At 39.6% G+C, this 25,709-nt stretch overlaps 2 protein-coding genes across 6 annotated transcripts in view; one reads left to right on the top strand and one right to left on the bottom strand.

Annotated features, from left to right (window-relative positions):
* The window catches only part of LOC116793609, a 21,130-nt gene extending 4,430 nt beyond the window's left edge, over nt 1-16,700 (top strand). Inside the window, exon 3 of one of the 2 annotated variants that reach the window (XR_004359561.1) lies at nt 16,617-16,700. The gene's annotated coding sequence lies outside the window, so the exon portion shown is untranslated. Of the gene's footprint in view, nt 1-4,120; nt 4,368-16,616 lie in introns of those variants that run through there. The other variant, XM_032701593.1, reaches the window with a different exon arrangement.
* RIPK1 (receptor interacting serine/threonine kinase 1) lies at nt 2,086-25,709 on the bottom strand. 4 transcript variants are annotated; one of them, XM_032700287.1, is made up of 12 exons: nt 25,476-25,579; nt 21,006-21,217; nt 19,303-19,456; nt 18,272-18,409; nt 15,639-15,867; nt 14,657-14,806; nt 13,461-13,537; nt 10,726-10,816; nt 7,907-8,548; nt 6,181-6,252; nt 4,684-4,848; nt 2,089-4,009 (listed from the first exon to the last, which is right to left on the bottom strand). In XM_032700287.1, exons 2-12 carry the CDS (start codon nt 21,155-21,157, stop codon nt 3,723-3,725), a joined length of 2,157 nt encoding a protein of 718 aa, XP_032556178.1. In that variant the 5' UTR covers nt 21,158-21,217; nt 25,476-25,579; the 3' UTR covers nt 2,089-3,722. The 4 variants fall into 4 exon arrangements, with proteins under 4 accessions (XP_032556339.1, XP_032556261.1, XP_032556412.1 ...); XM_032700448.1 differs by lacking the exon at nt 21,006-21,217 and having other exon boundaries at nt 2,086-4,009; nt 25,476-25,709; XM_032700521.1 differs by lacking the exon at nt 25,476-25,579 and having other exon boundaries at nt 2,088-4,009; nt 21,006-21,168.

The raw sequence follows: 25,709 nt of genomic DNA, 5'->3' as shown, positions 1-25,709 counted from the left end.
CTCAGAGATTCTTACTTTATTTTCCATGTGCCTGAATGCTGAAGGATGGTTTTTGTTTGTTATTGAACAGTGGTGAAAACTCAGGGAGAAGTGACACAGTTTACTAAAAGCTCAATCAGTCAGAGACCAAGTTCTTGTGTATCGTCTCTCCTTGGAAACTGGCCTCTGAGGAAGAGGAGCTGTATGTTGCCAGCTCAGTTTGACGTTCACATACCAAATACTTGCAACACTGTCCTCTCTGAGTTTTTAACTCAGCATTATTAATTGGTATTATTTAGCAACTATTTTGGAAGGAGTAAAAATTCCTCAAACTTCTTAGCTGCCTGTACACTGTTAATAAGGGCAGAGTAACAAAATCAACCAAATAAATTGCTCCGAATTGCATGGACTCAATCCTCTCTGCATTTAAGAATTTCAGGACAGGTTGGCTGCTGTGTAATGATAACTGTAGTTACCAGCTGGAGGTCGTACTTGAGTGGTATTTGATCTGAAGTCTGAAAGCACTTGCTCTGTTAAAATGGAAAAACATAATGTCCTTGTGCATAAGTGGATGAGTTCACCTCTTGTTCTTCAAGGGGAGACCCTGAAGAGGAGGTCTGATGCTGCAACTTGCAGCCTTTTTCTCCCTGTCTTGCACCTCACCCATCTTATGAAGAATCTCTGTAAGGCTGCTGCATTACTGCTGCCTCTGCCCTTGAGGCTGATAGCTTGCCAGTTTTATGTGAAATTATTCTTCTGTCCTTCCTCTCCTTTCTTTTGCCACGAAGGGTATTGGATCTGTGCCATAATACATCTCTCTCTTTCTTCCTTGCCCCCATTATTTTCCTGCATTTTTGATCTCTCAGGATAGGTTGCTTTTCAAAAATCAACTCCATCCTTGATTTTTTTTTTTGATCAGAGGGGGTGGGGCACAGGTGGTAGATGAAATGAGCAACCCAGTAAGTTAATATTATCTGATCTCTCTCTGCTATACTTAATATTTATGTACATTTTTAGGTCAGGGGAGAGCACTAACTCCTTTCTTTGGACTTCTTGTACACCGTTTACTTTCACATTTCACCTAGTTAATGTTGTATTGAGACCTATAGCTTTGATTTCAACTATATCCATCTTAAGAAACAAGAGCAGTCTTAATTAAAAGATACCAAGAGGATACACAGAATCCCTTGGTGGTTTATTCCAGTAGTTAATCATCTTTATTATTAAATATATATTCTAATTTGGCATGCCTGGCTGCAGCTTCCAGGCATTGGGTCCTCTTTTATTTGTGGTTTTCCACATTATGCTAAAGGGTTTGTTGTACTTCAGATTTTCTGCCCAGGAAGCTCAATCTTCTCTGTGATTGAGTTCTGTAAGGGCTGTACTGAAGGAGTTTGTCTCTAGCTCTCAGTTTAGTGGTTGTTTTCTATACCATCTACAATGTCACCTGAACTATGAGCACCAGTCTAGAATTGGATTTGACAAAACATCAAAGCTAAAATGACCTTCATCTCCCATGTCCTGCTTTTAAGATCTAGGACTGCCCTATGCCTAAGTCTTGTTCTGAAACGCTTCTTGTTTTTGTTCTACATCTTTGTTGTTGTTTCAGAAAATAAGGTCTGGGCTTGCTTTAATAAAGAAGAAATGAAGCACTTAATGTATGCCCATTAAATGATTACCATTCTGTGTAACAAATAAGACAAGGATCTTATGGTGGAAAAATTGCATGTTGTATAATAAAGACTACAGATATGGGAGACTTTAAAAAGCCAATGGGGACTAGGGAATTGATGTAACACTACAGTGCAACCAATGTTAACAGGACATAAATGGACTTTCTGATCTTTCTGGAACCTGTTTCATGAAATAACATAGTAACATAGCTGCTAGCTGTAACACTCTGTGGACTGACATAGAGAAGATACCCCCTAGTCCATTTCTCTATCTACTTTAAGAAGAGTAACTGTTTTTCTTCTGGAAAGTGTATGCTCATTATATTAGACAAGTAAAACATTTCATTCTCTATTATACTCAAGAATTTATATAAAATTTAGCATGTTGCTAAGTGAAAACAGTAAGGCAATGCAATTAATTCTGAGGAATTAAAAATATAAGTATTACTATAGTACATACTGATACATCCCAAGCTACCCTCCATGAAAGGAGAGTTTAATGTGCATTAACAATAAATATAGAAATGCTCTAGTGTCTGAATGGATGACATGCTCTTTGTACAGGTTTCTGCTAAAGTCGCCATTTTGGGGGGCCATTTACACTATTGCCTTGTAGATTTAAAGATGACAAATATGTTGATGCTTGCTTTGGTTAGTTTCATTTTGATTCCACTAAAATGGTAGCTGCTGTATCAAGGAGCAGAAATCCATTCTAACTACACTTTCAGTAAATTATTAGCCTTTTTTGACGATAACAATGAACATTTATGAACACTAATGAAACTTAGTGCTTTAATCTACAGCATAAACAATTACCTGCTCTGAAACATCTGTTGGAAATACTTGTAGATTTGATGGAAATAGGAGGTATCATTCTTCCTCGGAAAGGTTTTGCATAATTATTCTTCAGGCATAAAAACTTACAGCTCAGTAATTCTTTCACAGATCTTGCACAATGAGATCATGTCAATACCAGGAAGTCAGAGTGACAAGGAACATCTCCAGGCACTGGGATACCATCACTTAGACTACAGAGTTTTTCCAGTGTTCCCCAAAAGAACCTGAGCGCTGTGAAAAAGCCTTTGCACAAAATTTTGGAGGTTTAAAGAATTTGCTATCCTGGCAGCAGGCTGCAGCATCAGCATGCTATCTTACCCTCAGCACCCAGAAACATTCCCAGGCACATTTAACCCACTAATATAAATGCAGTCCAAGAGATTAAAAACTAGTGACATTCTAGTCACTATGAGCCCCAAGAGCGAGTAGGAGAATGGGTCTTCTGTCAAGAGGTAATAAGGCACCTTTCCCTTCCCAAAGCTGTTGTATTCCAGAGTTCTTACTTTGGATTGAATACAGATTGAATTTATTTTTTCACTGTTTCATAAAGCAGATAAGAAACTTGACATGTAAAATCTTTTGTACCAAACAATGTAAAAAACTAATGCAATATTAATCTGTAAAATACCAAGTATAGCCTTTTTAAGCCAGAAATAGTTTTTGCTCTTATTTATGCTGCTGTTCTGCATAATTCTAGACACATGTATTTAATAAAAATTATAAAAATATTTGAAAAATAATGTTATTGACTTAAAGCAATTGGCACTTCTGGCAAAATTTAACAGTTGATTTAATTTTCTGTACAAGTTTTTCAAGAAGTAAGTCAGTCTTTTGCATATTATTACTCATATATTGCTTTGTTGAAATGACATGCTTTTGTTCTGAACTGAACAAGGGTCCCAAAATGTTTCAAGACAGAATGTAGAATCCAGAAATTTTGGGTAACACATTCTCCTTGAATCAATATTTGTATTGCATTGTTGTTGTTATCTCTGGACAATCATTCTATTCAGAAGGAAGATGCTTAATTTATTTTGTCCCTTGGAAGGCCAAATATCGTGACATAAACTTTTTGATTTACTGAAGGTATTCATTGAAAACTGCTTGGCAGAAAAACTATGTTCCAAAAAGTCTGTGCAAGAAGAAGAATTCCAGAAAGTCTGTTCAGAATTATTTGTTATTGGAAGGTCTTCAGGAAAAAATACCCTCACTTTCCCACAGCTGTCAGTCAAATTATTCATCCTTGATTAGCATCAAACTAGTAAGGAGATCCAGTCTTTGGCAGCCAAAGAGGGCCTTGGCAAGTTTTCCAACTGTAGCACCTTTGGAGCCTTCCCTCATTTCCCACTTAAGCAGCATTTGGTAAACTTTTTCTTTTAGTCCATCTCGTTCATAATCATGATCGATTTCATCAATCTCAGGATCACAGAAGCCCAGTTTCCGAGCACAGTGCTTCCACTGCTTAGCCAACTTTTCTCTCACTAGATTCAGATGTTTGGCAGTCAGGACAGTAGTATCATCTGCAAAAAGAAGAAGAGTGTAAGAAAATGGCATTTTTTAACATTTCTTCTGCTCCTTTTGCTATCTCTCCTGTCCTCCCACTACTATTTATTGGTAACGTCTGGAGACAGAATCTTAGTGATATAACCAGAATTGGACTTCATGGAGGCAGCATAACCCAGCAATGCCAGGAAAGAAATGCCCAGTCAGAACATGTGTATTCACACATCAGTTGCTGGACTTGCTCTTTGATCTGAAGCTATCATGGTTTGTGACTTAAACCTGCAAGACTGAAAAACCCCTTCCTAGAGTTCTTAAACAGATGTATGGTGTGTTTTATATTCCAGGACACAAATGATTTGTTTACTTAAGAATACACAGAGATAGTTTAATTTAGTATTGACCAAGGAAAAAAAAATTAAATTTCAAAATCTTCCAACTTCTACCTGAGTGAAGCGGTCACAGCTCTAAGATATACGGTTTAACTTTAAGATTTCCCTGTGTGATGTCAGACACTGGACTCTATGATCTTCATATCTCAGGATATTCTAAAATTTAAACTGTAAGTCAGGTGAGGACCTCCAATCATAGCCTTGCTTTTACCAGTTTGAGTGTTTCATACATTCCAAACCAAATGATTCTTGGATAATTACATAGGGAGAATACATGAAAACTAGGGAGATATTTTTCTTACCAAATATACCCATTGCTTCATATTGTCTATAATTTGCTTCTGTAGCAGCAGGAGAAGTGCTGATGTGCTGATTGTGCTCTTCAATCTTCATGTGGTTGTAGGATCCAATTTGAATTCCAGAGCTGTTACTAATGTTGTATTTGATTGAGTCGTCTGTATAAGGGACTTTAATACAAATTTATAAACAACTGCATGTGGTTCAAAATGTCAAGAAATAACATAAGGAGGAAGAAGGTTCTACTAATAAGGGAAGGGATTAAATGTTTTCATTGCATTAATGCAGAAATAGCCATTTATGGCAACTGTGAGCGTATTTTCACTATGCAGTGTGACACAAATGTACTTCAGTGAAAGCCCAGTCTGTTCTGTAACAAAGTGCCATAACCAAGCTTTACATGCTGGTAGTTACTGGACTGTAAATAATGTTCCCTGTGCTTTGGAAATGTGTAGCAGCAGTCTCACTTTCTGTTGGCCAACAGCTTCAGGGGGTCAGCCTTTACTTGAATGCTTTTTTCTTTTAAACCTTAAAGCTTCACTTCTGCATCTCAGCTTTACTTTTTATAGATGTAGGTTCAGGTTTACAGTTATGACTTTGAAGTTCTGTGAGACTACAGTAAATTACTTCTTTTTGCTCATAAGAAGTGATTAGTTAAACATGTAATTTGGTCTTTTGCTTACTCTTGTCTGATTTCCACACATAACATGAAACTAAGTCACTATCTAGCATAAGGTAGGAAAATGTGTACAAAATGCTTTGTCAATATTAACAGCAAAACTTATTGTGCTTATAAATCTCCTTTCCCAAGTCTCTACACTTTGCTGCTTGTCATGTTTGTGTCATCATCTAAAGACTCTAAGGGGTCCAAAGTCAAGAAGACAAAAACCTGCTGTTTCAGCTTTCCTTTGTAAGTGTAGACCATTTACAAACTGGACAAGCCTTGAAAGGGTTAATTAAAGAATTCAGGGTGCCCCAAGCAACACAACTTGAAAGAAGCATATATTAACAACTCCTGAAGGACATAACACCATTTCAGGGGTTCAAGACAGTTGAACTGTAGAGACCTGTGCCCCAATGAAGGCTGATCAGATGAAGCCTGCAGCTAGAGATTTGTATTAAAAATCCAGAGCAGGATAGGACAAAGTGTCCCAAATGCATGTGTGGTTCAACAGTTGGGCAGAGTCACAGCAGCTTGACGCTTAATCTAAGAAAGTGACTAGTTTAGGTGTGCAGGAGATTTTGCAATGCCTTCATGTTTTTAAAAGAAGTTCTTACATATAAGAAGATGTTATCCTTGATTCATCATGTTTGATGGTGTGTATAGGTTCTGCTAGAGACAGGAATTAGTTTTACATACTGGTACTGATAACTTCAGCTGTGGTTAGAGGTATTTAGCAATAACATATATATTTCAAGTTCCTAAAGTTTTTTGTTTTGCTGGTCAGGGTGCAATGCATAGCAGGTTGGCTACCAGGATAGATGAAGGCTACAGCACTTACCCGGGCTTACTCCTGGTGAGCTAGGATAATATGCAAAAGTTCCCCTTGTGAAAGAAGTGGAATCCTTGTTACCTATACAAAGAGAGAAAACAAAAAAATGCCAAAAGCATCACGTAAATAAAAAAGCAAATGTACTTAACAATGACTGCCATATTTGTAAAAGTGAAAGTACACAGTGCTCTCAAATACAGAAAAATGAGAAGCTTTTTAATTAGCAGGATTGTATCTCCTTGAATAACTCTAATTTAAGCAATGATCTCCTTGTGGTTTTTGCTCAGTGACTAATAGCCTTAACCATCCTTGGATCCCAGTGAGGGCAATGGGCTCTCACATGGGCGTATGGATACCTGGCGGTGTGGATCGCAGCACACCGCAGTTATGGACTGAGCTGCCTCGTATCAGGTATTCCAATTGGAAAATTCCAAACTACCAAGTGTGTTCCTACTGCTTAGTGCTGAGATTGACTGTGGTTTATATTAGCACATTGCTTGTGAGCAGCTCTAGCAAAGGCATGGGACATCACTGCATCTTCTGTCGGCAGTAATATCTGGCAGAGATATAACTTCCAGCTCAGGGATGCTCACAGATGAGCTCTACAACTCATGATAGGGCAGCAAGAGCGTCTGGGTTACAGTCACCAAACAAGTCAGTGGAAGAGCTGCAATGCTGTTCTGCATCTCGGTCTGGTATCTGCTACACTGCTTCACACAACCTCCCTACAATAACTGTTTTCCTTATTCCTTTCCAACAGAAGGTTTTCCTTTATTAGTGATGTTGACAGTTCTAATGCCTGCCTTCTGACATAACAGTTCTCAGATTCATTTCAGCAAATAAACTCACAGAAACAACTAATCAGAGTCTCTGCATGAGTAATTTAACAGAATAACACCTTTGTGGCATTCTGCTTGTAAAAAGCTAGGCATTCTTTATTTTCTTGTGAGATGACCTGGAAAATAATACCATACTAAAAATATCCAATATTTAGTAAGAGCAGGCTAATATATCTCATGCTATCTCTAGTTCCTAAAAGTTCTATCTTGTAGGTCTCTTATTACCACTTATTTATGTTTTGCCAATGCTCAGTGTTCTCTTCTGTCTCTGTCTCCATACCTTTCTACTACATGGCTTACTAGCAAATACCAATAGAAGCTCCCCCTCAGTACCAGACAGAGCTCTCTGGAGAAACCAATTACAAGCCTTAGCTCCTTGCTGGCTCCCTGAACTTAGGAGTCTCTTGGCTTGCTGCAAATCAAGCTCAAAATACCCATCTAATTTCTGAAATGCTACAAATGCTGTTTTTGAATGAGCAGAACCTATGGTATGAATGTCACATTTCTGAGAGTCAAAGTTCTCCTTTCCTTTCCTAAAATGACTGATAGCAGCTCTTGGTTTTGGGAGCTGCTGTATCAATACTTCCTGTGTGCTATTACTTGGCTGGTAGCTGAGGAGTCAGGTGTTGGTTATCATGCTCTTCTATAACACTGGTGCTTAAGAAATGGTTCATTTGAAATTAACAGCCTGAAATCAGTGAAAGCAGCATAATGAAGTCAAAGCTAGAGTGTTTCAGAGAGCTAAGTAACCTCAGGTAAACAAAGAGAATTTCATGAAATAAATTCACCTTTGCTACGAGTTGTTCCTTAAGCTGCAAAATGCTCTCGACCACTTCGTTTAATAAACGAAAAGTGAGTTTTCAGAAACATAGGTGTTGGGCAAAGAGGAATCTCACCTGTATCTGTGTCTGAATTCTTCGAATACCAGTTTACATTGGTTTGTGACTGCAGGTTTTGGCCAGATTCTGGCACAGGAGGTTTACTTAGGCTAAAGTTACTGGCTAAACACAATCCATAGAGATCCTCTGGGTTTCCTGTTAGAAGACTGTTACGGTTTGGCCCATAAAAAACTGTTCCCTGGTTTGGTGTTGTTGCAGCTGCCCGTGACCAGAAGTTTGGATCAGGGTTTGATCGAACATGTGGTTTAGTGTTTGATCCTGCCTGTGACCAGAAATTTGGATCGTGGTTTGACCAGACATATGGGTTAGTGTTTGATCCTGTTTTTTCAGCTCTTGGATGCAGTTCACTCTTCTGGGAAGTAGGAGATGGCTTTGCAAACGGATCGCAGGAAACTCTCCGTCTCCTTTCTTCCTCTGTCATTTCACGGGTGTGTAGTACAGGTGGAACTGCTTTATCCATCCGGCTCCCAAATACATGATAGTTGTATTCACACTGAAGTTTTCTTTCTAGATTATCAGCAGGTGCAAAAGAGGTCTCGCAGCTCTCAACAGGCTGGTTCTTGGGGGAGGCAGCAAACAGGGCTTCATTAACATGACTGGTCTCGGGACCTTGAGAGCTGTGTAGAGAATTAGGCTGATCTGAAAGGGAGGAAAATTAAATATTTGGAAAACATCCAAATTGAACTTGTTGCAATGATACTAGAATCTATTAACCTACCTTTATTATTGTGGTATATATAAAAGGTGAAAATATAAAATTACTTTCAGCAAAAGGCATTCTATAAAATAAAACAGCTCTACTGGTGAGTATAACAGATTTATATCTAGAAGTACAGATTTGTTTAAGCTGTAAGTGTCAAAATCTCACTCAAGTGGTGTGAGAATTCACTGCACACTCTGCTTATATTGACATTAAGTTTTCAACCACTGAAACAAACATTCCTCAAGGCATTTGCAGGGTCTGATTTACTGTGTGTCGCCACTAGCACTGGAGTTTAATCAGTGCAAAACTGAAGTGTAACAGGATGGAAAATAACACCTCTGTAATAACAGGTATAACTTCATACAGCACAAATAATTTGTCATTCAAATCTTATTTAAAAATGATTGTGTAAAGTATCCTGTCTGGGTATTTCTTGATGAATACTTTTTGTCTAGTTTATTCTTTGTGGTCCCAAAGAATACATTTTTACAAGTAATGTCTACCAGATAAAATAGTCTGTGCCATCTACATCTTTCAAACTAATTCTCAATATCAAAGGAAGCTTTACTTCAGTCTTGAACCAGATGGAGTATGATCTGGATCATGCTGCAGCATTCCAGGTAAGAATGTAAAAATCTGCTTGTTATAACTTGTACTTATATTTTTAAGGGTAAGACCACAGATGCTTTCTTCAAGTTCTGAAAGCTTCAAACTTTTCTAGAAGACATATTACAGTGCCTAAACCAAGTGAGTCTTACAAATCACTGTAAAATTGGAATAAAATGTATGTATGTGCTTCTATTTAGCTCAGATAATGCTAATGAACTGATTTTTCAAATTTTTTTTTAATTTTTCTTCCCCAAATTACATGATTTCAGGCCATATTAGGCAGCACCAAAATTAGTTCCTTTTGATGGTTGTATATTAGTACACCTTCAGTCTGACTTGCTCTGCTTCTTCTATTGCCACTGCTAGAGAGGGACTGGGAGGAATAAGCTAATACAGAAATAACCCCATCAAAAGAGACAGTATTAGCATAAACGATACGGCATCTGTTCTCCAGGGAAAGCTTGAGCTGTATGAACAGATCCTGTGGGATGCCTTTCACTACCACTGTCTGAGTAATGCCCACTGATTACAGAAAAAAACCCCAACTTTGACTGACAGGCTGCCAAGATAGCATCTTTCTGCAGTGTAGATTCACAATAAAGCTTTTCATACGTAAATCACAAGAGCATCTGCAATCTGCAGCAGCGATACATGATTGTTTCTGCTAAGCAAATGTAACTGTGCTCATTTAAAAATACAGCAGTGGGGCTGCCCTAAGTCCATCAGTTCCACTGAGGAACAATTATGTTAAACCTAGCTCTGGGAAAGATTTATTAGTTGCACGTTACAGTTTAACATTATTCATTTAATAATGTATTTCAAGTGGTGTGAGTTAACGTAGCAGAATTTTATTTCTACTGAATTTTATATCTTGTAAATCAGTTTTGCAAATAAGATCCTATGTCCTTTGACATTAGGAAACTTTGGTAAAAGAATTCCAGATACACTACTACAAAACTTTATCATTAGATATTAGTGAGACACCTCTATAAAATCACAAAACATGCAATTCATCCAAGCCTTGATAGAAAATAGGAGAGGAAGGAGAGAAAAATTAGTGCTCCTCAGATTCCTTTGAAAGCAAGGTAACAAACAAAGGAATATGTTACAATTATGCATCCTGGTCGTATTCAGAGCATTCATAAGAAAGGATGGAGTGAGAAAAAAAGTAAAGCCTACAGAGCAAGCAGTTGGCATAAACAAAAGGATGGGAAGAAAGATGAAGTATGAAAAGTAATTATCACAGTGACCATTGAAAAGTCTAATGTTGAACAAAATTTTCAGTGTGGAAGATGAAAGCAGAATACTGTAAAATGGAATGGGTTTGAACTGTAGATGATGGAAAATTTATAGTAAGTATGACTTCTGGGAAGAAATTTATTCTTTTCAGTGATTACAATTCTTTCTGAAGTGCTGAATAATTGAGTTTCTTCATAACCCCTTAATGGTAAGGTTACTTGCTTTGTACACAACTTTATCTTTGGCAAAATACACAGGGACTTACCTACTTCACCATTACTGGTATCTTCTGGTACAGCATCTATTTGGAGGGATTCCATTCTATTCAACAGCTCATTTGACTCAGGCCATATTTTCTGCACGTGAGAAAGAACAAATGATCAAGTCATAGGCAAAAGCTTAACTAAAGGGAGTACCTGTAGAACAAGGAGTTTAGAGGAAATTTTCAGGAAGAAGCAGTACAATTTCCTTTCCGTAAACACTCATCCTCACTTCACTATAATGAGGGCAAAATCTGTTCCTGTTCTATTCTTGTGATGTTCCCATTATTCAGACTTTATTGGAAATAATTTTTTTTTAACGTGGAAAAATTATCTCAAATTCACCAAGTGCTTCTTACTTGTAAAATAATTTCCAAAAGTAGGGTTTGTGTTTGTGTTTTTTTTTTTAAATTAATTAAACTCAAGAAGTACTTTCACAGATTAAAAGTCAACAACTCATATCTATCTCTTCCCCAAAAAATCAACATCCTTCCGAAAGCAAAAGGTGACATTCTAAAGCACATTATAACTGTAGGTCCTTGGATTTTACCTGAGCAATTGAATTGCTTGAGCAGGGGGGTTGGACCAGATGACCTCTGATCCCTTTCAACCTCAACCATTCTGTGATCCTTTTAGTTAGGAGGCTGTGGACTCTGCTTGCATGATTGCTGGGGAGGAGGGAAGGGAAGTTATGCCCAAACCCTCTAACTCATGTTGCTACTGAAGCTGTACTAGTAATTCACCATATTGACTTGCCTTGCATGCTCTATTCACATTCTGTGCCCTCAATGTAATGGATGCTTTCCTTCCTGAGAAAGTAATAAACTCACAGTCCATTTTCTGAATAGTCATTCTGTCCCTATGACTTGAGAGGTACATCTGTAGAGAGCTAAGGAAGCTAGTACAATTGGCCATGATCCTGATTTGGGGCTGCTATCATAAATTAGACATATATACTTCACATTGTAAGTCTGGTCAAACCAGACCAGGAAATCTGTTTCAGCAGTTTCATTTTGCAAAACTCTGTTGCTTTTTTGAACAGTCACTGGTGCTTTGTAAACATCACATGAAACGAGAAACTTTCATTACCACAATTAAAGACTTGGTGACAGAAGGAAGCACTTTCAAAAAATTGTAAAAGAGTGGTTTCACAAGGAAGTTTTTTTTTTCCTTAGTTAAAAATACTGTGTATGTACTGTTCTGAGCCTCACTTCACTGCAAAGGAGTGAATGCCAGGAGTTCTCGCCAACAGCTGTCAGTACTAGTGAAGTGAGTAAATTTGTAAAATCTGTAATAAAAAGGTTCCATAATCAGCCTAATTGTTCAAGAAGTTCTTATTCTCTTATTTTCAGTCAGGAAATGATTATTTTTATCATAATTTATAAAGTTACAGTCAAAAAAGTAAGAGAAACCAACTTGGACACTCAGGAAAACCACTGAATTTAAATGTTACCTGTGGTATAGCTTTCTGGTTTCAAGCAGGCTGAGATTCATTAGACACTGCCTGAACACAGGACAAAAATTACCAAGAATTTTAAAAGTTACTTTAAATCATAGTCTGCTACTTTTGAATTGCTAGGAATAACATTTTATTTCATGAGTGAGACTTAATGAGGAGCTTTTGCAAAGTATCATCATAGAATCAGTGTGTCACTCAGGTGGAAATGGACCTTGGGGGATCTTGGGCCCACCTCCTGCTCAAACAGGGTCATCTATGGGATCAGAGTTGGTAGCTCAGAGCTTTATGCAATTGGATATTGAAAACCTCCAACGATGGTGACAGGACAATCTCCTTAGGTAACTTGTTCCACTGCTCAGCTGTCCTCAGAGGGAAAAGTGGGGTTTTTTCCCCTCTTACATCCAGTTTGAATCTCTCGTTTCCATTTATTTCTGCTGTCTCTAGTCCTCACACTATGCACTGCTCTGAAGAGCTTGGCTTTATCTTCGCAATAAACTCCTCATACATAGGGGCAGCTTGCTATTTCTTTATGTTCCCCAAAGCCGTTGCATGTCTGGGCTGAAACAGCCCCATCTCCTATGGCAGGACTAACAAGTGCTGAGCTGATCTGCTTCATCTGCTGCCTGTGACTCTGCTGGTGGTAGTCAGGCCTTGGCTGGTGCCCAGGTCACTGCTCACTTGAGCATCTTCTCAGCAGTGCTGCTCCCTGGCTGGGCAGCCATTGGTTGGCACTGAAGCCAGGGGTTATTTAATTCCAGGTGCAACATGTTGTATTTGACCTTTCTGAATCTCACAAGGTTTCTGTCACCACATTCCTCCAGCCTTGTCCTTGTGACTGTATTGCTTTGTCCTTCTAGTTTGGTGTCACCTCCACACCTTATGTGTGGCTCCATTGCTTTCTATCACCTCACTGATAAAGAGTACACCAGGGAAGGTCCCAGACCCCTGCACTACTGCACCTGCTACTGGCCTGCAGGCGAAGTAGGACCAGTTAACTGCTGTCCTCAGAGACTTGCCATCCAACCTGTTTTCATTTCCTCATCCAGACAGTAACATCTGAACTCAGATACAAGAGTATTTTGGGTGAGAGTGCTGATCTTCCAAAAGTTGAGATAAATGACGTGCACTGCTCTTCCCTCATTTACAAATCATTTTATCACAGAAGGAAACCAGGTCGGTCAAGCATGATCAGTCTCCAAGTGGCAAAATCTGGCCATAACTGGGGTTGGGAAGAGGGGATGTGGGGAACTGACACCATAAAATGCTTAGAAAGTTACTCACTTTTAAATTCTTCAGATCTTCTTCGATATTTTTTCCTAGATTTTGGTAGTAAAATGGCTTGTATCTTTCACTAATTTCTGCAAAAAGAAAATAACTAAGTGAAAGTGGTTTTCAATGGAAAATAAAAGTGACATAATGTTAACAATCTTGATGGATAAGGATTGAATAAAGACTTCTATCAGGTCAGAAACAGCAAAGTTATACATATATTTGGAATTTGTTCACATGGTACATTTATCCTTAAAACAGTAATAAGAACAGGATAACTTCCACGGGGTTTTTTTTGTTGTATTTCTTTTTAGGGTGAAACCTCTCTGTATGTGACCTGTAGCTGAGAGCACCTTTCCTTGACTTGCATATGGGAAAATTAGAAGCTAAGACTCAGTACTAGCATAAGCTTAATCTATTAGCAGTAGATTATGTATGTTAAATATGGAGATAGTAGATGGGTTCCTCCTGGTACACAAATTTCCTCTGAGTATTTAAGTACATGCCTGCCGTATATGAAGCTGTTGGTGCCCCTGTCTAAATACAAACCTCAATTTCCTGTTATATGTTGGGGTTTTCTTGGTGGGTTGTGTTTTTATTGTTGTTGTTTTGGAGGTTTTTTTGTGTCAGCTTTTTTTTTGGCACTATATATTGAGATAGAAAGAAGAGATGAGGAGACATAGGATTTTGACTTGTTTCCTGAATGCTCTTATAATTTCTCCTTCCCAGACCATTCAGCTAAGACTTCTACTGACTGCAAGTGTTTTGGGATCTGACCATATGAAAGGATGATGAGCTAGTCAAAGTCAGTTGGATTGCTTATGGAACAATTACTAGGACAGCTTTTGAATCTAGACTATTTTGAATAGGATATTTTCTCAGTCATAGTCAAGATATACTACATCCCTTAATGTTAGCTTTTCTAAAAATTTCAGCAGGAAGATTATACTACACTGAAGAGAAATTATCATCAGGTATAAAGTGTCGTAGCTTCACCCACTCACTAGTATTTCTCAAATCTGTAAATGCTTATCCCTGACCAAAAATGGCCAGGGTACAGGAAGCATGCTTTACAGGGCATGTGAATTGATATTTTGGTTTTCAAAGAAAAAAATTATATTTCAGGAGGAAAACACTCAAGTTTGTTTTGCTCCATTGCAAACTATTGATGGACATGAAACAAAAAGAATGCTAAAGCAATGCCTTACCTGCAAAGGTTGGCCGTTTCTCTGACTCTTGCTCCCAGCATTGTTTCATTATGTCAATAACTTCCACTGGACATTTATCAGTGATCTCCTTTAAGTCTGGTCTGTTTCCATTTATGACGCCAAAGCAAATCTGGGCTTCATTTATACCATCTGAAAAATAAAATTTCCTATCAGATCCTCATCACAGGTTTTGCTACCTTTCCATAGGTAAAATAAACGATGAAGCAGCTCCCTGTGTGTTTGTGGATATGTAAAATATGGTTTCAAAGATGTCCAAGTTACATCTACAGATATTTCATATTAGTGAATTTGAATCCACTGCCCTAACTTCCATGGATTAGAGATTTAAGATGAATGGATTTACTTTTATGTGTAAGATATGCCCAGTGTGAGTAAGGGTGACAGAACTAGCTCCCTAGAACCTGCATCTTGCTTATGCTCTGCACTGGGTATGAACACAAAGATGGCCACATAGGTAACATTTAGCCATTTAGTTAGAAAAAAATCCATTCAAAATTATAAACGCGTTACTCTGGAATTCCACAGTTGGCTCCTATGTATGGCTAACATTAGTGCATGTTGAGAAGTTAGCACCACGCAGCTGAGAAGCGGTAACTGTGTGTGATCATTCCTGTTGAAAGAAAAACCACACGTAACTAGTCCACCTCAGGAAACAGTGGACATCAAAGTTTCCATTCTGGCCCACATGAGGTTTGTCTAACTTCTGCCACTGAGTCCAGTTTATGCCCACACCATATAGATGTGAATAGATTCAGCTCACGCCTACATTTCATTCAGATGTTCTTGTCCATGCTTAGGAGTGAGGAATGATGCAACTAATGCCTCTTGCTGGCCATGAGGTGCCAAACAGTCCCTTTTTTAGGCCATGGGTGATTTAATCTACTAATCTTAATTTTATAACTTTAAATGCTTAACATTTGTAACATCATTTTGTCATAGCATTCTTTCAGAAGTAACTTACTTTCATATGGTTCCTTGTTAGCAAAAATTGCCCAGATCACTATGCCAAAGCTGTAAACATCTGATTTTTCCACTGGTTTTGCATTAACACTGAGTAAATGCTCTGGGGCCATATAGAAAAGAGTCCCAGCATTGTTCTGGCAAGTGCTCTTGATTTGCTTCTGTCGGACAGTTTCTTCATGGGTTAGCTTACTCCAGTTCTTAAAGGAGGCAACACCGAGATCTGCAATCTGAAAAATTGGACATGTCAGAGCTAGTGCTGTAATGAAGAGGAGATAAACAAGTACTTCATGCAGTGCTCAATTTTATAATTATTAATAATAATATAATAACTTACCTAAAAATGAAACACTAGAAAAAATGCAACTAAAAAAAGGAAAACAAACTATTTGCTTTTTTTGTTTTGGTTTGGTTTTCTTTGGTTGGTTGGTAGGTTTGATTTGGGTTTTTTCCCCAAATAAAGTATCACTGCCAACTGGGAACCATTAAGCCTTCATTATTAACTTAACCCTACTTGGAACAATTGCATAATGTAAGGATAGAAGAAGTTTGGTTTTGCCTGTATTGACAATCATGTTTGAGGTCTGTCTGCAGTGCTTGTGGGAGAACAGAAATTCATACAAAAAGAAGCTAAGGTTCAAATCTAGAAGCAATCTATGAGATGGGCAGATATCCCTCCTCCCTCACTGCCCTTTCCATTTAGATTCCATTTAACTCAACTTCCTTAGATCTTCCCACACAAAAGGGGAAGAAGGGGATCTAAACCAATGTGATGTGTATGACAAAGAGAGATGGAAAAGGATAGCATGGAATAAGTTAAAGCAGGGATACCTGGGTACTGTATGTTTGACAAGGTGACATTACCAAAACTTTAGGGTGCAGTTTTGCAACTAGACTAATGGCTGTTGATGAAGAAAGAAATCCCTCCCTCCTTTTCCCAGTCTCCTGTTATATGCTCCCTCTGCTCCTCTTGTTCCAGCACGGACACTTATCTGGGAAGAACTAGTGCAAGGCATGCAGCCAGCTTGCTGAACCAAGTGCACCCCAACGGAAAGGTAGCACTGCCAACAAGGTAAATAGTAACCTGCTGGTTTGGCTTCCTAAATCAGGACAGGGTGATCAGATTAGCACCAGTGCTAACACAAGGGAACAGAAGGTCAACAGGAGAGGAAAAATGAAAGAAAATGAGACTGTCTCCCTTGGCCACAGGCAGCTCTCAAACAGAGCTGTGTAACCCAATTACTTCAAGTGAAAACTGAGGTGATATCCTGGCTCACTTCTAGCACATTTTTCCTTTCTCTCTTGTTGCCTCTAATTAGCTTATTGTTCTTCTTGTGTTTCTGAAGCTTTGGGCTGCATTTAGAGGTCATGTATTCAGAGGAAAATGTAGGTGACATGCTGCTGAGGAAGTAGCCTGTCCAGAGAGTCTAAATTCATGTCTACAAGTGAGAGGAGGTTTAATGTGATAGAGGAAGAAGATATGATATAAATCTTTCTACATTTGCAGTTTCCTAGAACAACTACTTCCTTTTCTAAATATTGACAGTGTTAGACACATTTAAGCAGATGGCTTAACAACAGCTGCCTTAAATGATATTTTTGATCAACCTGCTTATGGAAATCTGACCTGATTCTGAATTTAATCTTAGGTTCCACCTCAGTTTGTCATGAAGTGTGATGATAGACTAGTTTGGTCTGGTCATATAAGCAAGCTGAAACCCCAAACCCCATCCAATTTATATTTAAAGCAGATCATGATGGGGTTTTTATTTTTGGAAAAATAAAAAAAAAATTTAAAAATTCTTATCTGCAAACTGCTCATACTGCACTTGTTACTATATTAACCTATTATATTAACAATTCACTAATTTATGTGTGAGAAATAGAAAATGACAGAGCTCTCTTCACAGAAATTTATTCTGTAGTTTCAAACTGTAATGGGGTGGTTATTTCAACAACTCACCTTGACCAGAAACAGGATATTTGATGAGGACTGCTGCATATTCCACTCAGGTTTATTCCGCAGTAGCCTCTATATCTATGTGTCTTGATCCAAACCTCCTCTAAAATTAATAGAAGGGCTTTGGAACAGGCTTATAAGCCATTCTTTGAAGTAGTGTCCTGATGTTTTTTTCTTTTTGTAGCTGCTGGATGTCATTTTAAAAGGATGACTAAGGAAAAAAAGAGGGATACAAAAGAGGAAAAGATAATAGGCAAAAGAAGGAAAGAAATAAAAAGAAGGAGCTAAAGACAGGAGGAGAGATTACAGCAATCTAGGACAAAAGACATGATACATAACACATTCCATTTTGTTTCAATCTCTGTTTTAATGTTTGTTTTACCTTTCTAGTTGTTTTGTTATTTATAGCTCATTAATTCTCAATAATATTATTTTTTAAATGCCTTTAGTGATTTTTTTCACAGTTGGGGGAATACTCTGCAAATCTCAGACTCAGAGGTTGTATAGGCTACCATACTTCTACGACTCATGGCTAACACTCTCTTAGTGACACTCTCATCATGATAGCTCACTAAACTACCAATCCTGCCACTTTAGGAACACTATGCAGTGCAGCTGAAATGAATTCTTCAACCCATATCACCAGCTTTCTCCATTTACATTTTAATAAGTACCTTAATGTGGAAGTCTCTGTCCACAAGGATGTTTTCTGGTTTTAAGTCTTTGTGTACAAAGCCTTGCTCATGCAGATAAAGCATTCCTTCTGTGATCTCCAGCACAAAACGCCCTTTCACTGACAAAGGCAGTGAGAGCTAAAAGAAAGAACAAGAAATGCCATCTATTAAAAAATGCAGCTACAACCATCAAATTAAAGCGCAATCTTTAAAAAAAGTTTCTTTCTCAGTCTCAAGAGTAACTGCACTGCCAGCTGATCGAGAGGTGATTGTCCACTGCACACTGGTGTGGCCTCACCTTGAGTCCTGTGTGCAGTTTTGGGCACCACAATATAAGAAGGATATAAAGCTACTGGAGAGCATCCAAAGGAGACCTAAGAAGATGGTGGAAGGTCTAGAGGGGAAGCCATATGAGGAGCGGCTGAGGTCACTTGGTTTGCTCAGCCTGGAGGAAGCTAAGGGAAGACCTCATCATGGTTTACAGCTTCCTCATGAAGGGAAGTGGAGGGGCAGGTACTGTTCTCTTCTCTGTGAGGACCTTTCTGGGAGAATAGCATGAAGCTGGGTCAGGTGAGGTTTAGACTGGATATTAGAAGGTTTTTTCCCCCAGAGGGTGGTTGTGATTTTGGGGTTATCCTGTGCAGGGCCAGGAGCTGGACTTGATGATCCTTGTTGGTCCCTTCCAACTCAGGATATTCTAGGATTTTAAGGCCCTTCTTGGATCTAAATTTTGCCATTAAAGTAAATCTAGAGTCACTCCGTAATTACAGAAGCATTTTTCTTTAGAAAATTCTCCACATATCTCTACAAACACTTCTATAACTTTTTAACCTGTAACTGGTCTGCTCCTCTGTGATGCACAGGAAAGCCACAGTCATTGTCTGCTCTAGAAAAGGCATTGCTGCCATTGGCTTTTTAACACAGAAGGAAGAATGAGAAAATAAAGGCTCCATTCTCTGGAGATGGCAGGAACATCCTGTCCATTTCAAGCACCTTATCAACCCTAAGAGATGAAGTAATTGACTGCTCACTTGCTGTAGCACTTTCATCATGTTTCCCCGGTCCACATACTCCATCACAAGTGAGTAGTTTCCATCTTCCAAAATGATACCCAGTAGTTTTACCACACGGTCATGCTGCAATCTGCGCATAATCCTGCCTTCTTCAAGGAGGGAAACGTTGTATCTGTAAAACAGAAATTACATTGAACTTAGGTGCTGGGCTAGAAAGAACACAGGGATGAAAAGGACATTGACTCATAAGGAAAACAGTGGCCAAAAATGTCAACATCCTTAGAGCCCCTGTACGATTAACCATACCTTCAGCTGATTTTTAATTGATACAGCTTTGTTCAGGCCAGATTATATTCTCTAAGACTCCACTCTAATGCCTTACATAGAGACTGTCTGCTCAGCCTGATTTTAAGGCCTGCTTTTCAGAAAGTGCATAAGCATTCTTTTTATAGTTGCACTGCTGGTTGTGTATGTCCAAATCTTTGAACAGGGGTGGGATCAGGGTAGAGGTGAAAGAGCCTTGGAACAAGGAGGGTCAAGACCTCCTCCACTACCTCTTCTACAGGAAACTTACAGAGGTCTCGTTTCTGAAGGGCTGATATTCATGTTCATGTTCAAAATGGATTTATTATAAGGGATCCATCCACACACTGGATGATAGCATTTGCTAACAATTACTGGTTGAGGATGAGTTCAAAGCCCAACTCTTTACCTGGGCCTCAGTACAACCCATGAATAATCACAGGTACATAGCTGGGAACTCACTAAGGGTGCTAAAAAACGGATAGTATCCATTATATAATATAGAAGGTGGTATTTTTACTATTGCTCCTGTTCTAGTCATCAGACAAAAGCATGTAAGAAAATCTCGATACTGTATTGTTTGCTAATGCTTTCCTACCCTGTGACTTAAAAGGACAAAATTATGAGCCTGTCTAGTGAGAAAATAAAAACACAAACGCAAAAATAAACTTGGCAGGCTTGTCTGTTTTAACTGTGTTCATCCCAAACTGTCATTGCAGTCTACAAACTACTAGAATCTCTTAATTTGCTTTCTACTGGCAAAATAAAAACTCAGTTCATTTATTATAACCCAAAGTAGAAAGAACATGGACTTTTGTCTCTCTCTAGGGGATGACTCATGGAAGAGCTTTACAACTGCTATAGCTGTGAGGTAGTAGAGCTGCAACGTGACCTGAATCCACTGAAATCAACAGCTAATTCAATCCTTGAATTAAATCAGTGGGCTTAGCTCGCTCTGCTTTTTTCTCAAGGGAGAAGGTTACATTCTTGGTATTACACATGAGCAGTTGGAATCCTGTTGGTAGTTTATGTGCGTTTAGTTTCTTATCTACAGTTGGATAACTGTATTGTAAATATATCTGCAAGTCTGAAAATATCATGTGGCCACTGAGTTCCTGCATTTCCTGAAGTGTGCAAGAGTCCTCTTGATTCTTAACAATTCACAACAGTGCTCCCCTCGAAATGAAAAACAGGAACTTCACTTGAACAATAAGCTAAAATTTAAAAAGTTGTCTCGTGAGGGGAAAAAAGGAAAATTTGCAGGACAACTGCTAGCATTATCTTATTTGCCTCATGTACAGTATCTCCAGAAGCCAAAAGCCCGAAATTATTACACTCTATTTAGATTTATCTCCACTGAGTTTAGCGGACTTACACTAACTGAAAGATAAAAATCAGAACTGAGATCTGTAACTTACTCAGTGCGCTGTGGTCCTGTATACACTTTTTTTAATACTACATATCCATGTTTCTTGTGAAAGCATAAAGAAATGGTTCCAAATCCTCCAGCATCTAATTGTTTTTGTTCAAGCAAATCCTGGGTGTTCATGTGGATATCTTCCAGAGACATGTTTGCAGTCTTTGTGGCTTAGCAATGAAAACTAAATCAAGTACCCTAGTGCTTCTGGACCTGTAGCATAAAGGAGGAAAAAGAAGTGTCATGATCAGGCATTTAGCTGTTCCACTAAATAAGTGTATATGTAAGCATAAACTCTTGTGATCCTTATGAACAAAGTTGGAAATCAAGGATGCCGTGGTTCTTGCAGAATCATGCCTAAAGATCACAATGATTTATCCTGTCAATCCACTACAGTTATATTAAGTTGATGTAAAAGCATTTCTTCACCTGAGGATCTCAAAGTGCTGTTAATAAATAGGTTTTATCCATATAATATGCAGTAGATGGGTACTGTCCCTACACTTCATATGTGCGAAACCCAAAACCTTGAAAAATCAAGGGCAGCAGTCCCAAAGGGAGGTAGTGCCCAATAATTCTGATAAATATTTATTTCACTTTCTAAATTGCCTTGACATGGGCCTGTCAGGTGCCCAGATACTTATATAACTCTAAGCCATGTTTTAGGCATCTTTGAAAACAAGCTCTAAAGAGTTTGCTCGAAGCTTAAACCAAACAACCAAACAAAAGTGTTCTCTGGAGGGTGAAATGAAGAACCCAGCTTCTGTGGGAAACTTATTTTCACAGCTGTCTGAATTTAAGGAGACAAGTGCTAGGAAGGAATTTGGTGGGGTGCATGGCAACTTCTCCTCCACCCCTCAAAAAGAAGAGGAACAAAGAAATTTTGAAGGCTTGTAGTAACTCTTAAGTGCATCAAGACAAAAACAGCGTTTGGGAATGTATGAAATGGGTAGATAAGTAAACCTCAGTGGATGCCAGATTAATTTTAAGCCTCTGGGAAAGCTGTGATGCTCTCATGCCTAACATGTCCCTCAGGAGGTAAAATTTTGAAAGAAGGCTAGACACCCCATACCTTCGGCACATGCCGGCAAGCTGCATTGGCAGCAATGGTGGAAGCCACAAGCTCTGCTTTTCTTCCTCACTAAATTTTTAACTTAAGCAGCTTACATCAGGTAAAGAAAGAGTTTGCTGAGAAAAAACAAAGTCCAAGAGACTGGCAGGGTTGTTCAGTTTCCATTCCTCTTGGGTAATTACGACACAGATATACAGAGCTGGGAGAAAGGCACCATTTCAAAGTGCCACCATCAGTAGACTGGCTTGTTTGGGTAACTAAGAGCTCTAAATAGTGTAGCAAAGGGATTCCCAAATTTTTCAGACTAACTAATGACTGTTAACTCCTGTAAACTACTGTGCACCTGTATCATCAAACCTCTAATTGAAAAGATTGCTTGTTGTGAACATCAGCTGCAGCCTAATTACAGCTGTCCAATTACCACAGCCTCCTTCTGGAGCCTAGGAACTAAGGAGTTAGTGAAAGTGAGTGGGGAAAGTAGGTATCCACAGGAAGAGATGAGTTTAAGTGCAGAGTTGGAAATTGTCTAATCAGTTCAATATTGACAAGCCAAAACAGAGAAGACTAAATTTAATTAAGAAAAAAAAAGTTGTGCCCGTAGAAGAATAAAGCAAGAGCTTCCTCTTCCAAGGCTCTATGGGCTGTTGCAATACAGATAGGGAACAATCTCTCTACATCTGGAGCCATGTACTGTCTTCAGGGTTTTCTTTGGCTTTCCTGACTTCAAAAGGATGCAGATTTTGTTTTACTGGAGTGCTAGCCTGCATTATGAACACAGGACTGAGGGCATGACTGCGTTCATTTAGTAAGAAGGTAAGCTCTGCTATGCATAATAATTGTTAGAGGAGATTGTTGTTGTGTTTTGTTTGTTGGGTTGTTTTATTATTTTTTAAATTCCTTTACAATTAATCAAATAGCAGAATAGCAAATTACTCATAGCAGTGCCGAGCTGCTTCTCTCACAGGTGAGCTTTTGTGTCCCTGGAAGTTTCTGGTGATGGTTCTCTAGATTTCTTGGGGTGGTGCTCCTGACTTTTGTGCAGATGGGGTGGATGTAACAGGTACAAAGGCCTGAATTCAGTCACGAGACTTTAATGTTTTGCTTCTTTATCTGGAGTCTCCTCTCAAGAAATTATTTGAAGCCGTGTATCTACGTTAATTTTTCCGTGCTAACAGTAATTTTATGCACCTAGGTAGTAGTTATTCCTGTAAGAATTGTATGCACTTTTCTTGTAAATGCAAAGTAGATGTGTATTTTTGAATGGTGAATCTCTAGACTTGCACTAATACCACTGATAGCTTGGGGCTGCCATTCAATACCTGACAAAAAAAATACCTGACAAAAAACCAGCTCTGCCTCAAAGTGCAACAATAAAAAATCTTGTTCCTATTTACATTGTGAATACCTGTTCCTACCAAGCAGCATATAACTGTAACTAGAAGTCTTGGAAATTCAGAAGAAGTAATAACTTCTGAAATCATAAGCTGTCTGCTGAAATGAGCTGGATAACATTCAAGATGGGAGGGAACCCTCCTCCTTGGGTATGCTAGGATACTATTACTGTTTTTGTTGTTGTTATTACGTAATGAGGTACTCTGAATAGAAGCTCTCTGACCTAGTGACTTATTTCAAAACCAAAGTTTTTTTGTAGATTGAGTATCACAGGAAAGCAATCTCTAGCCAGGCTTTAAAGCAAAGATTACTTATTCCAGTATACTATTTAACATGAGATACTGGTTTATGCTACCTTGAAATGTCAGATGACAAAAAAATCAAGGCAGGAAGCTCAAAGACTCAAGTTCATTCCAACCTTACTTCTTTTTATTGAGATACAGGGTAATTCATGTGTATCCTCAGTACTTAGGATATACCAATGCATACATTAAGTATCTGTGATTAAGAGAACAGAAATTTTGCAGTTTGATTTAGCCTACCCTTACAGAACCTACACATACTTCCAGGGGTTAATTTGTGTTCTATGAGGTAGCCCTCAATACCTGATTGATTATACAGCAATTTTTAAAATATACTATTCTGAACATCTATATTACAATGGGTTCATATTTACCACATGCCAATCTGTGTTATGAAAATTCTGAACACTCGTTGCTAGAAGAGAGGAATTTTTGCCCACCAGTATGACTGATGTTCTTTAGAGAGGGATAGGAGTGTAATAAGTATGTTTGTGGCATTTTTCTTTGTAACATCACGGTTATGTCCTCTCCTCTAGCCCCTAAGGGGCACAGAAGTTCCCTAGAGCCATGAGCTGGTTATTAGGTCATATCAGGCCTGACCACCATTCAGAAGCACTTTGCTTGGTTCTATTGATTTGTTACTGACCTGATGCAGATCTGACATGGCCTGTGTAGTTAAGGAGGATTGCTGTGCACATTAGTGCAGTAATATGAAAAATGGTGACACACTGATTGCAGCCTTTGTGGTCTAATGATGCTTTCAGCACATAAATTCTTGAGAGGTGTTACAAAGTATAATTGGAGGAAATGAATGTGTTTTCAAGCGTCAAAACTCAAGGCCACTTAGTTATCAGTAACAGAAGGGAATAAAAAACAGGAGGCAAAACAAGTATCTCCAATATGGGTACCAGGAGATAAATGGAAGAGTTGCTACAGCTGAAGACAAAAAGACTGCACGTGTGAATGATGTTTCAAAAGCTGTCAGGGCATCTCAACTCTACTGCTGCAACTTTCATAACCAGTTCCATCTAAACCTTTCCCTTCCGCTCAGGTTTTTCAGCTCATCTTTTCACTGAGGAATGATTTTTTCTTTTTTTTTTTTCCTTTTGGAAATAGCAAAGAAAATACCTGTGTCAAGATCATGAGTACGTTACATAAAGGGGAGGAGGAGCCAAGACAAGGGAAGCAAAGGTGTGACAAAACATGAGTTATATTAGGAGCAGAGCAGAGGGAGCACGGAAGGGGAGAAGTGTGGGGTCTGTGCAGTGGCTGTTCTCGCACGGGAGTTGGAACAGGCTGTCTGGGCAACGGCACCTCGTAGGGCCGTGGCTGTCAGAGACAGGCGCCGGCAGCCGGGCCGGGAGCGCCGAAGGATCCGCTCGCCGCAGGGCCGGGAAGCCCTAATGCGGGGCTCCTCCGGCCTAGTTCCTCGTTGGCCGACTTGCCTCGTCGCCCTTCTCCTCCTCCTCCCGCGGCTTCCTGCCGCCGCGGCCGCCTCTCCTCGCACGCACCGCTCCCCCGCCCGCCGCTTCCCGTTCCCCCGTGCCCGGGCGACCCTCCCCGGCGGGACGGGATGTAGCGCCGCAGCCCCGCCGGGCCACCTCTCCTCGGGGCCCGGCACCCCGGCAGCCCCCCGGCACCGCCGCCGGCGTCGCCGCGGTGCTTTCGGTTCCGGCGTGTCCCGTTCCCGGCCGCCGTGCCTTACCGCGGGTGCGCCGGTCTCCTCCGTCCTGCCGCCTCCCCCGGAGAGCCCGGCAGCGGGCTCCGCCCTCGCCGCCCCCTGCGGAGCGCCCCGGCCCCGCGGCAGCGGGAGGGGGGCCCGACCCGGCCCGCGCCTTCTCGGAGCACGGGAGGTGCCTGGGCTCGCCCGAGGGCACCGCGGAGCTGCCGCTGCTGCGGATGCTGTGCAGTCACTCGGTCCGTGCGACGCAACGCGCGC

This window comes from Chiroxiphia lanceolata, chromosome 1 (genome assembly GCF_009829145.1).
Source record: "Chiroxiphia lanceolata isolate bChiLan1 chromosome 1, bChiLan1.pri, whole genome shotgun sequence".
NCBI classification, from domain to species: Eukaryota; Metazoa; Chordata; class Aves; order Passeriformes; family Pipridae; genus Chiroxiphia; species Chiroxiphia lanceolata.
This window is presented reverse-complemented; position numbering and strand designations above follow the sequence as displayed.